The sequence below is a fragment of the Diplotaxodon limnothrissa genome, linkage group LG12, assembly GCF_057381915.1.
Source record: "Diplotaxodon limnothrissa isolate DT_005_m linkage group LG12, D_limnothrissa_male_GT1.1, whole genome shotgun sequence".
Classification (NCBI taxonomy): domain Eukaryota; kingdom Metazoa; phylum Chordata; class Actinopteri; order Cichliformes; family Cichlidae; genus Diplotaxodon; species Diplotaxodon limnothrissa.
Genome location: NC_140607.1, coordinates 34,299,511 through 34,313,126, shown reverse-complemented (window position 1 = coordinate 34,313,126; position 13,616 = coordinate 34,299,511). Strand labels below are relative to the sequence as shown.

Sequence of the window (13,616 nt, the reverse complement as noted above, 5' to 3'; positions counted from 1 at the left end):
AAATAATGTCAAACATTTTTTTTATTTATAAACAAGAGTTTACAAAAAGTGTTTTCTAGTAAACGTAGAGTAGGTAGTAAAGCAGGTAAACGTATTAAGATCCCAAGTCCCCCCAAAAACACAAGAACAAAAGACAAAACCCACATAAACAACAGGACTAAAATGAAAAGCACAGCGAAATTACCATAATAATAATGTTATCAATAAACAAAATAATAAGTGAAATAAGTGGGGAACAATCCTAGGATGACTGGGCTAGGTCAGGGTTTGAACAGAGAAGTTTGCCTTTGAGTTTTAAGCAAAAGGGACCGAGTGACAGAAACTGCTAAAAGCTGGAGACAAAATATAGACTTAAAAGACTGATATATAATATATTATAGGGTTGATTGTCAGACGCTTTAATTCAGTGTTTCACATGTAGAAACATAGACATTGAAATTGAAGAAGGGGGGGGTGTGTTGTTGCTGTTTTTCTTTCCTTTGGACCATTTTGAGGTCCAACAAGTGCAATTTGAACAATCAAAGCTATGCCTATCTATGTAACTGAGAAAGAGTGGAGCTGGACAAGCCTATATCGAGTTACATTAGCCGCGCTGAGAGGCTTTGATAACTGTTTAAAAGTCCTTTATAGAAATGCGAAGATAAAATTGTAGATAGTACATCAAATAAATATTATTAATTGTTGTAATGGTAATAATGAATCTTCAACTTTGTTACAAGAATTGAATTAATAAAAGTGGAGACGAATAATGTGCAGAAATGTGACCTTTATTTGATTTTTCTGACCAGATGTGTCCACTTCTTATATATATATCTATCTATATATATATAGATAGATATATATATATAGTATTATATAGAAATGTATTTTACAACAAGAAAAATAAGAAAGAAAGAAAGAAAGAAAGAAAGAAAGAAAGAAAGAAAAGGACAATGATGAGTTAAAGTTAGCATTTACAGAAATGGAGAAACATCAAGTTCACACAACACACAGACTGTTCCCAATGCTCTTAAAATAACCATATTTTTCTTACCTTTCAAACCTGCCTATGTAAACCCCGCTTTAATTTTTTTTTCATTTCTGACTATTAATATTTAGTATCCTAATAATGAACTTATTTTAATAACCGGAGCTATTATTAAAAAAGTGGAGCACCGAGTCTGTCTTATGCTCAGTCTCTCGGTGTCTTTTTCCTGCTGGTAACTGAGGCGTTGTTTCAATAGACGATCTTCGATGAGGGCAGCAGCGCAGACGAAGGAAATGAAGTCCGTTATATGGATCCGTTATCCTTAGAATAAAGACCACACTGAAATCCTGAATGGGGTTTTCATTCTAATCGTAATTATATGATTATATAGAATCATAAGGGCAGTTCTTATTGTTATGTTTCATTTCATGTTAAACTAATATTCTTAAATCTATATTTTAATTATTTTTAACGTCATGAATCTTAACGTTTGGCTGAAACAATGAAGATTAAAAAAAATAGCCCAAGTATTTCAATTTTGCATAAACATTTTAAAGTGTTCTTCACCCTCTCCCAGCCTGAACAAGAGCCTTTTTCTGTTATCATTTTGAACACAAATATTAATACAACTTCACAAATGGTCTGTCTGGCACGAAAAATTAGATATACTAAAGAAAAATGTCCTTTTTACGCTAAATAGTGAGCGAAAGATAATTTATTTTCCCGACCGCAATGATTTAAAACAAACTTCCAAATTCAGTGGTTTCTTTGTCAGCATCCTGGATCTGTCTTCTAAAATGAGCCATTTGACATCATATACACAGTTACATAACTTTTAGTCGCAGAAGCTACTCCACAGATGGGATATAAATGTTAGGTTGTGTTTCCGTGTTTCCATAATAACAGCCTGTAAACCTCTGCTTTACTAGACGAGGCATCAGCAGCTCATTTTTACCTCAACACTGACATCTAGTGTCACAGGAAAGAAAGAAGGAAAGAAAGTGAAAAAACTAGAAAATGCACTTTCTGAAGAAACTGCAGTTTGAATGCTGATAGATGTTTTGAGCTGAAATGAAATAATTGCTGAATGTTAAGTTAAAATGTTGAATGAGCTGAAAAAGGTGGAATCATTCACCTGAAGGGTAAAGTGCACTTACAATTTTCCAAGTTTGGAAAGTAAACATCCTTAAAATCTAAAAAAGCTGAGTAATGACAAATAAATAAATAAATAAATAAATAAATAAATAAATAAATAAATAAGTCAGCATTCACACTAAATAGTACCATAATATATATAAAAATAATGAGTGATTATATTGTTTATTATTTGCTAAAATGTCTAATAAAGAAATAATCCATAGATTCTTTGTTTTTGTTTTCATTTAACAATAAAAAACATTAATAATTAAAAATGGAGACAATCTACCCAGATAAATATTTGAAACAATCTAAATACCGGACAGGTTGTTTTGGGTGTCAATGACATAAGTTTAACCACAAAAGGTTTTCCTCAGGTAAAGGCTCGGTGTGACAAGAATACCAAGTAGAAGATAATACTCAGATTACACTTTTATTACTCTTTATACCTGCTTCTTTCCAGTACGTGCCAGTAATACTGTGCCACATAGTTTGTATTTCATCCTCGTCTCTTTAAGCTTTCTTTTTTCTCATTTCTGTCCCTTCATCTGTTAAACGAGAGTTCTTCCTTCCCACCATCACCAACGGCTTCCTCACAGAGGACCATCTGAATGTTAAACTTATTCTCAATATTGTAGGTCTTTTTATTGTAATATAAATAATAATAATAATAATGTGACTGTTCTTGTGAATGGTTGCTATATATGTCACCCAATGGTTAGCAAGTTGCATCAATGTACTGTATAGATTTATCACACTTACACAAATATGTGCTTAATGGAACCAAGCTGCAATCATGTGGCTGAAAAGTGAAGGCAACAGAGAAGTGTTAAAAGCTGCAGTCCCTGTAATGGCTACTAATGATTGTACAAAAGTAAATCAATCATCAGAAACTGTTTTGTTAAAATGCCCAGTTTTACAGGGTGTGTATACGTGTCCTATCACTGGCAGCTGTAGCAATGTTCGGATTTTTAAAGTAACTGACTAACATGAATGGCTTTTTATTTAAGGAGTTTGTGCTTCAGTTTTGGTGCATGAAATTTCTGTATTATATTCCTCTTTTGCTTAGCACTAGTTAGTGGGTATCTGTGTGTTTGAAGATCACCCGTGCAGTTTTAGGGTGCAGATTCCTAAGCAAGCTTGCTAGTTGCTAACGTTTTGTTCAAATATGGTTGCTTTTGATTAAAAAAAACAACAGCACACAAAACCAAAGAAAAACATTGTGGTGGTAAAAATAGTCATGCTAAAGCTTCAAAATGTGGATAATATGGCATCTTTAATATGCAGCCTAATATTAATACTTGGCAACCTAAGGAATACTGGTATTTTACACTCGTAGCTGGAGCATGTACCTGGATTGTACCTTAGTGCTTATGGAAGAAACTATCTATGACCAAAAGAGACTGATAACATTATTTTTTATCCTGTAATGCTGGCCTGGGGATTTATTAGCAGTGACTCACTTCTGGAGTCAGCCTCAAATGGACATTTGCTTCGTTTTCCAGCCCCAGAGGCTACGGCTTGAACGGTAAATGACTGGTATGTAGCACCTTTCTACCTAATTTTGCGTTTTGCACTGCAAGTCTCATTCACACAGGGCTTTTATCTATACTTAAGGACATTTATCTAACATTGACATACACACTGTGATGGATGTATCAGGGGCAACCTGCCCAAGGAAGATCTATTGACCTTCTGATTGGTTGACAGCCTGCTCTACCACCTGAGCCACAGCTGCCGGTGGACACGGTGAAAACTCACATTAAAACAGACAAATGTTAACACGAATGACTTCACATTCAAGCAAACTTTATTAGTGTGATATGAAGCAGAAATGTAGGATGATAGCATGAGACATGAGCTTGGCCTATACACAGCTCTGCAGGTATGTGTGGTTACAGGTCATCAGGCACACACACTGTGTACTGTGTTTACACAGTTAACACACACAAACACACACACACACTTACTCACTTGTAAAGGATTTACAGGCAGGATTTTTTTTTTTGTTCGTTTTTTAAATTCGTAAACACAAAGTGCAAACTTTATATATTTTAGCACCAAAACTCAAAAATCTAGTCTATAGCACCAAAAAAGCATATTAAATCGTACAGGATACTGAAAAAATGAAATGTCCATTATATTTAAAAATGCCAAGAAACTGTCATCGAAATGTGTTTAAAGTTTCAAACATTAAATTAATACTGAAGCAGTCTATAGAAGCGCAGAGAGAGCATGCGTGTCTGTTTTGCCCCACTCACATGAAATAGTTTTTTGCAGTTTAAAATAGAAAAAGCGCACGAGGTCATGAGAAAACTAAATTAAAAGAAAAAACATGATATAAAGGCAAATAAATTCCTACTCAATCCTGCCCTGAAATTATTTAGGCTAAAAAAGTGTATCTAATGGCCTTTGGGTAAAAAGTAGCTTCTTTAAACAAACTTTTATGTTGGATATAAAAACTAAATGTGCAAAGTAAGAAAAAAATAAGAAACCAGTAACTCCAACTGTCAGATACATGTAGTAGTATGGAAGCAAAAAGTACAACGTCTCTCTCAATATAGAAATACAGTACACATGTCATGAATCAGAACTGCTGTGAAAGCCACAAACTGAGTTATTTTCCATCTCTGGTTTGGATCCATCATAAATCGATCATCTACCCCAGTAACTCAAAAATACTAAAATATTAATCAGCATATCGTCCCTATTTCAGGTATTTCCATGTCCTGAGTATTTTTTATTGTGTATATTTGAATCATCTGACTCACATGCGAACAAACTGTAAGTTTAACTCCTGTGCAGCTCTGTATGCGTCTTCTATGTTCATCTTCAGGCTCATATCCAGGGATTCACCTCAATAGCTGCAAAAAGCAAAGCAAAGGTACTGATGATTGATAGGTAGTTGGTTCCAGTCATTCTGAATTCATAAATTAGATAAAAGCTAAAGAAACATCCTGTATTTTCACTCAGAGACGTAAAATTAAGTTTACTTTTCTGTCAGCAAAATGCAGAATTCTGGCTTCGGTGAAATATTAAACTGAGCTGTGGGTATCTTGTAGAGACAGTAGGAAGTGGATGTGTTCCCCAGAACAAAGTCAGGAAATAAGGTGGAACTCCACAGGTTGAAACAACATAAAGAATCACAACAAATGTTGATTTTTTTTAGACAAATCAGCTGATTAATAAACCTGCAGTTGCACCTTTTACATGTGATCATCAATCACAGAACACAGTTGCACCTTTATACCTGAAAGGAAGTCTTCACTTTCTAGTTTTGGAAAATCTATAATAAAAAATCAGTAATCAGTACAGAATTTATGTCTGTAACTGAATCTTTTCTCAGGTGTAGAAGGAGCTGTTTCACAAAGCAGCACAGATTAGTGAGTTACCCACTCTCTGTCTGGGCTTTACCAGGCTATAATCCAATGATGTAATGGTTAGGACTATCGCTTCAAAGGGAGAGGGTTCTTGGTTTCAACATGCTGGTCAGCTGGAGTCTTTCTGTAAGAAGCTTGCATGTTCTCCCTGTACCTGCATGGGTTCTCTCCAGGTATTTTTGGTTGCCTCCCACAGTCCAAAGATATTCAAGTTAATGTGTCACCACAGAAAAATCTTCATCTCATCCTCTTCCTAGCATCCCCCTCTGCCACACTGCTCTTCTACATATCCTCCTTCACTACAATTATGAATCTTCTTAGTGGTCTTCCACTTTTCCTCCTCCCTGACAGCTCTATATTTAGCTCCTCTCTCCAGTATATCAGCTATCCCTCTTCTGCACATGTCCACATCATCTTAGCCTTGCCTCTCTAACGTTGTGTCCAAATTGCTCAACCTGCTCTATCCCTCTGATATACTCATTCCTAATCCCGTCCATCCAGCTGTCTCCCAGTGAAGCATCTTCAGTTCTGCCACCTCCACCTCGGCCACCTGTCTTTTTGTTAGTGCCACCATCTCCAGACAGAATATCACAGCAGGTCTCGCTAACACCCAATGACGTCCTTATGTTAAAATGCATCAGCTGATTTCTTGTGATGTAATCACATGGTTCTATGGCTGTTCTTCTATTTCACAACTTCACCAAATCAGCCTGAATTAACAGTAAAGGAAACGTAGAGGTTTCTCACGCTGTCACGGTGCATCCGGACACATGTGCAGAGGTGCCGGTGTACTGAACATCGCATCGAACGATGTTGTTGTTGAAGTTGGACTCTGGAACTTGCTGTCTGGGGTTTACTGTCACCTGACAGGAAAGGAGTGTATTACAACACTCATCAGTGCAGAAGGTGAAAATTATATGACCAAATCAACAACATTTGGCAAAACTTTACTATTTTCAATCTTTAACAACTCAATAATATATTGTTTTGTATTTTAAAAAGGCACAGAACGGTCAAAACCATGACATGTGAATCAGACCTTCAGGATGTACTTTCCAGGAGAGACGTCAGTGATGTCAATCCACTGACAGTCGATGTCAGCATTGTAGGTGTCATAGCAACCTGGACTCAAACCCTATTAGAAAAACAAAGGGAAAAAAACTCCACATTAACACAGTCCTGTGAACTTAATATAAACATTCACAACACAATTTTAAGACATTTTTGTTGAGGCTTATGCGTAACGTCAATAAGGGATAGCTGTATTCATTCATCTGGCTGCATTTGTGGGTGTTTGGATTGCTAATCTATTCTTTGCATCACTTCTGCTTTTAAACGCTGTCAAACTTAATTCTTTCATCATGACCAGTTATTATCCTGCCTCCCCATGTGAGCCGATCAGCCCTGGATGTGCTATAAATCTCAGTCTTCTTCCGTCATTCTGCCTTTCAAACTCCACTTGCTTCAGCCACCACCAGGGGGTCCTGTCCTACGTCCCACTGTTGCTGGAGTCTGTTTTGCAATGTAGCTTAATTGCATTCAAGCTGTCAAATAGTTTATTAGTCAGACCGAATGAAAATTAATGTGCTAAATGATGAATTGCTGAATATATATAATTAATGGTTGTAAGTAGGGATGGGTATTGATAAGATTTTCACGATTCCGATTCCATTTTCGATTCTGTTTAACGATTCGATTCTCTTATCGATTCTCTTTAAAAAAGGAGAACACTAAGGTCGATTAGCTTAGAACTTTGTTTTATATCTTCTCTTTGAACAAGATAGAAATTTAGGAGTAACATGGCCTTACAAGCCCAACAGTGAGATCTTAAGAGATCCACAGCCTACGGCTCTTCAATGGGGTGTCACAGGGTCCCCAGGAAAAAAAAATTGTAAATGTAAAATAATAAAATAAATATTCTTCTGTAGCAATAACAAAGTATAACATAAATTATTCTGTAGCAATTACACAAGAATATCCAGTAATGTCCCTGCCTACAATTAAACACATTCACTTACCGAAAATCGGGGGCATCTGCTGTGGCAAATGGGTTCAAGCCTTTTACCACAAACTTAGTCACTGCTCGGTGACATTCGTCTATCCTGGCCTGAAAGGAGACGCTAACGGTAGACTGCAGCGAGAGCTGCCAGCATCTGAGCCAGACTCTGTCTCTCTCATCATGGTCACCTAAATGCACAGTAATGGCAGGTTTTGTAATAAGGCAGATCGCGCTAACATAATATGCACTGTTAGTTGATTATTTACCTGCCGCATTAACGGGAGAGGACGTGCAAACGTTACCGCTGCTGCTGGGTTGAGATTCACGAGTCCGGAGCGGAATTAAAAACACGACATTCATTTAAGGTCATCGCGTGTTTTGTGAGCAAATGCTTTTGCATATTCGTAGTGTTTCCTCCCTTAAATTAAACATCTACTTTGCAAGTATTGCAAGTTGCCCTGTTGTCATCCGTTCTCGTAAAGTATAACCAAACTTTTGAGCGTTTGAGCCGCTTACGCGCCGTGTTTCCTGCCAGGTAAATGACGCTCCGCAACGTGATGACGTCATTCGGGGCGACTGGAATCGATAAGGGAATCGTTTGCAAAAATGGCAAACAATTCCAAGGAATTGAAACAGTGGGAACCGGTTCTCAACAAGAACCGGTTTTCGATACCCATCCCTAGTTGTAAGAGACATGGCTCTTATAGAATAAAAACCTGTGCTGTCTACAGTCTGTGAGCTCAGAAATCATCTAGTTTCAGGCCCTAAACTAGGCTACATATTGTTAAGCAAGAGTACTTTTTCCTTGTTCCTTTTAATATTAAGATTTTTAAAATATTGATTTCTTCTTTTTTTTGTAAAAAAAAAAAATGGCATCAATGAGTTTTCAGCTTTCAGGAACCAGGAAAAAAGTTGCTTTAGCTGAAACTAAGAACTGCTTCATAAGATCAAAAGTACTCATTATACAGTACTCTGTCATATTTATAAAAGATATGACGTCTACAAGTCAGGTTAATGTGTTTTTCTCCTTAATAGTAATATAGAAGTAATCCAATATATAAATGAATTTACTTCCATATTGTCCCCAATGTGTTTTTGTACCTGAGTGTGTGAGGTGCAGGCGAAGCGGCGATAGTATCCTGGATCACAGGAGGTGTCCTCCAGACAGAAGCTGGCCTTGTGACCCTCAGCCACTTGACTATAAGTTCGGGAATCCAGCAGCTCGTACAGGCTGAACTCGTTCATGCTGTGGAAGTGACTGAATAACACCACAATAAAGTCACAGTGTGGCAGTAAACTACCAAATAACTGGGAAAGTAAGTCCAGGAACAATACTGGGATAATAAATGTATACCAACGTGAATCTCTTAAACCCTTTCATCTGGCAACCTACTTATGACAGCTGTGCCACTCCCAGGCATATCGAGGTTTGCTGGGCAGGAAGTCGGCCGTTCCCTGGTTCTTCACCCTCTGAGGAAACCTCAGTAAAACTCTGGTGTCATAATCCTGAGAATAACGAGAAGACCTAGAGGAGGAGAGATGATGGCGAGAGACGAGCTCAAAGTCAAGTCTTCAGTTTGAATGAATAAAAGAGGGAATTCTGCACAAACACTGAGTCTTGTGTCCATCACTGAAATGGAAATGATTTGGAATTTCAGTAGATGAGGTATTTTCCATGTAAAGTATGTTATTAAATGTATCTTATAAATCATATAATATTCTTTTGGGACACAGGTAGATGGTTACCCAAATACAGCACTTCATCAGAATCAGAATCGTGTTTAGTGGCCATTTATATGTGCAGATACATACAAGGAATTTGGTTCCGGTAGATGGTGACTCTCAAGCACAGCATCAGTTGATATCTATCTATCTATCTATCTATCTATCTATCTATCTATCTATCTATCTATCTATCTATCTATCTATCTATCTATCTATCTATCTATCTATCTACACACACATATATCTGCTTAGCACTTTTTATATTTATTTAAGTCTGTGTCTTATAGTATGTTTCGCACTAAGTACCGCAGCAATTTCCTAATGTTATAAATTTGCTCAAGATTTAGCAATAAATTCTGACTCTGATTCTGATACTATGTAAAAAACAAACTTGTGTGTATATGCTGACGTCTGCACACCAGGGGGCGCTGCTGAACGAACCTGCAGTAAGTTGTCAGCTTCCTTCACTGAGCTCCTGAATTTTGGTCAGTCCTAGCTTCACATTTTTATGTCATACACAGAAATTATCTCAATGGGAGTAAAAAAGGACACCAGCATTTGTCTGACTGTGCAGCTAGTTATTAGTGAAGGCATCTGTCCCTCTCCTTTTATACTGTTTCACATCTGAAACTAAAAAAACTATTTTGTCCATTCACACATTAGTTTTTCGTTCAATCAGTCACTCATACTCAAAGTGAAGTTACAGCTGATTGGTGAATTTTAAAACGCACAGTGTGAAAATAAAATATATCTGATAACAGGCAGCAGAACCGAGGCCTGCAGTCAGCTGTGTTATCTTACGTGGCAAGGCAGTTCTCCTCTGCAGCACAGCGCAGGTTGTACATGGGCACTCTCTGGACGTAGGTAGCGAGCTGGATGTAGTATGGATCAGGAACCAGATCAGGGAGTCCTGCAAACAAGACACGGCAGATGTATACTGTTTTCATCCCTTTCCACTTTCACTCACATGACATTATGACATCAGAAAGTAAAACCTTTAAACTAAACTTTAAAAGTGACACCTTGGCTCAGTATACTACTGAGATACCGTGTAGTTTAACATGTAGGTCTAAGTTGAAAGCCAGCAACATTTAGCTTTAAGATCAGCCCCTTAAGGCATATTATAAATGTGCTTAGGAAAAACTTATAAACTGGTCGTGCCAAATAGTCAAAGCTGAAATGGGCTGTTACAGGATCTTTACACTGAAACACCTGCAGGCATTGTGTATATGGAGGAAGGCTGTAGAAACTCCAAATCTACCTTATTTCAAGTCAACATTTAAAGGGTTATTGGTTGAGCATGAACGCTGAGCCTATAAAAAGCTGCATGTAGACAAAATAACATGAGGTTATGAGCCAACACTTAACACAAGCGATGTGAGGTGTTTAAATATATGGTAAGCTCACAGTCTTATGAAAAAAAAAACCTACGTTTGTGTAATTTTACTGATTTTAATCATGCCAGCTTGTTTTGTGATGGTTTGTCAGTGACGTCCTAATGAATAAGCAAGCTAGTTTTCTTACCATTCTGGTGGTAGCTGGTGCCATAACCGGGTCGGGGTTGAACCCGAGGTCTAGGTCTGTAGTACGAGTTGTAGTAGTTATAGTAAGGGTCATAGTTGGAAGGCTTGTACGGGTTGTAGGGATCATCTCCCACCATCACGTCCTCCCGTCCAACCGCGCCGGAGTCAGGTCGCTGCCGCCGCTGGTGCGTCATGGCGCGTAATTGCGCCGAGCTGCTGGCCGCAGGGACCCTCGGGGAGCCCCGGGCTGTATCGTTAGCACTGCTGAGGACAACCACGGGGTTCCCCTGGCTGGGTGATCCGCTTTGCCTCCTTGCGGAGGGCCTGTACTGAGAGCCACGGCTCAGGATGCTGAAAACCTGCCCGTTATGTTGCCATGTCAACCCCCGACGAAGTGAATCAGCAGCAGGACCTTCCTGGGCGCGAGCTCCATCCAGAAAAGCACAGAGGAAACAAATGTGTGCAAAAGAAATCAGCAAAACGATGGGGGAGAGCTCCTTCATTATTAATAGCAAATCTCTTGAGTTTTTAATGAGAGTTGCTCTTTTTCCAGCCACACAGCTGCTGATTCAAGGACTTCCTCTCAAATGTTTGAGCGCAAGAGAGTGAGAGAGAGAGAGAGAGAGAGAGAGAGAGAGAGAGAGAGGGAGAGGTGGTTTAAGTTTAAGTATCAGATGTGGCTTCAGACTCTCATTTGGTGTAATTGTAACTTCTTTATTCTCGCTTCAACTCAAAAAATAAAAAAGCATACAGTTGAAACTGAGTTTTGTAGATGTCCAGTAAGTTTCCCAGCAGTCTCCAGCTGTGTGCTATCAAATGGGAATTATTTTTTACGAAGTTCACAAGTGCACTGTAGAAATTAGAGTTAAAGTCAGGCCCTTCCACTGCAAGTACAATCTCACAAAAGTACCCTGGGAGCCAGTTACTGGACCTCACTGTAACTACATGTACCTTTTTGCAAGTTTATGTTTTAAAGTAGCCAAAGTTGTATATTGACACCATGTCTGATAGAGTTTAAGGTGTGATAACAGGAGGCAATTTCAACTTAGCTAAGTATGAAAAGAAATCAGGTAAAATATGCATTTTTCTCTAAAATATTAAGCTTTTACTGTATTTTCTTGTAAGTTGACTGAATGTATTTCATGCATTCTGTCAGGTTTATGTTATGTTTATCTTTCTTTCCTAATTGCAGTATGAGGAAGAATTTAGCACTGACATTTCACAGCAAGAAGGTTTTGGGTTTGACAGCATGAGGCCTCCGTTCTCCCTGTTGTAGCAACTGTTTAGTCTCTCAGTCTAAACACATGCATATTACATTAATTGTTGCTTCTAAAACTGGTCATAAGTGCAGAAATAATAAAGCTTTGAGTGTTTATTAAGGTCAGAAGACTACCATACAATGAATTATTAATAGTTCTGAAGTTTGATGACTTTTTAAAATGTCCAGTTTGGTGCTATTACATCAAGATGAAAAAATGTTAGTAGAGGTTCACGAACAGTCTATGTAAGGCACAAACTACAAGGGTACAGAGGCAGTACCTTAGAAGTTATGATACCAATGACAAGCCTTTGTGCTGCTGAAAGTACAGTACTGCATTTAGAGACTTTACAAAAAAATACAGATGCTCTCTGTCTCTTTCACACACAATGTGAAGTTTATTGTCTTGGTTTACATGTTTGAAAGAGGCTCCTGATTTTTACACTAAACATGTGGAAGGCTCGACCAGCAGTTTTACACATTGTCCTATTTGTTTTCATTGAGGCTTTTCCCCAGGCCTCACAATTATAGTTCATATCCCAGCCAAACCCAAACTGCAGATGCAGCTCAGGAGCACCAGATATCATGAAACTGCAGCTTTACCCAAATGTGGCAAATGGAAAATATCATCAGGGGAGATTTGTGATTTAAAATGGATCATGACAGCAATGCATGAAAACCTTTAAATTCCAGATTTCAATGCTGTGGATGGATTTCTCCATGAAGCATAAAGTAATTTTGACTGTGATTCAGAAAGTTTGATGTTTATGAACAAGAAAAAAAGAAAGCAAACCGCTGCATGTCAGAAGGAGTTGGTTTGAGACATTTCGAAACTAAAATCTTATCAAGCTTTACTAGAAAAGACGGCACCAAAAACAGCTCCTTCTTTTTCACTTTTAAATTCCAGGCTATTGTCTCCTCTTCACAGGATGAGGCGTAATTAGGGTGATGCTTTGACTTCATAGCAGTCCTGTCTCAGTCGAATTATGTCTGTGGCCAGAGCTGCTCAACTTTACTCAGAGATCTAAAGATACTGATTTCTGACTCACTATTGCTTTAGCGTGTCCACCCTTCATTTAAAAAGAAGAAAAAAGACCTCTCAGGGTAAAAAAGGAGTCCAGTATGCTCCAGTTATTTGTGGCCCAAAACTAGGGGCTTATATTTTGTGGGTATTTATTGTATTAAAAATACATATATCATATTTTTTTAACATATTTTTAATCATAATAAGGTGTGCTCCAGTGACTCGACACCTACAGGTTTTGTCTGGCTTTATTGGAAAATAATAAGCTCCTCTCATGCTGAGCGCTCAGGATGCTTTAGAAAAAAAGCTGAAATTGAAGCACTTACCAACTGAGAAGTTTCCTCCTCTGAGTGCACAGTAAAACACAACCTGCCACCCACAGAGCCACAGCTCCTTCCCTTTAAACCAATCCAGATAAATCACTTCAAATGCTTTAGGTTACACTATACATTTTCTGTTTAACATGTCAGTGAGTTATGTTTCCATCCGGAGTGGTCTTTACACACTTTAAGGAGAACCTAACCTGTATCCTTACCTTGGTCCTTGTATATTTCCTTTAATGAGATGGTAAAAAATCTGCTTGCTCTTGTCTGAGACCTTGAA

General features: G+C 38.0%; 1 protein-coding gene across 1 annotated transcript; it reads right to left on the bottom strand.

The window, feature by feature from the left end:
- Positions 1 to 6,227: 6,227 nt before the first annotated feature.
- lox (lysyl oxidase) lies at positions 6,228 to 11,234 on the bottom strand. Its single transcript, XM_085366849.1, has 6 exons — positions 10,733 to 11,234; positions 10,010 to 10,118; positions 8,877 to 9,008; positions 8,585 to 8,741; positions 6,524 to 6,619; positions 6,228 to 6,347 (listed from the first exon to the last, which is right to left on the bottom strand). The coding sequence occupies exons 1-6, from the start codon at positions 11,232 to 11,234 to the stop codon at positions 6,228 to 6,230; spliced, it is 1,116 nt and encodes a 371-aa protein (XP_085222975.1).
- Positions 11,235 to 13,616: the final 2,382 nt, after the last annotated feature.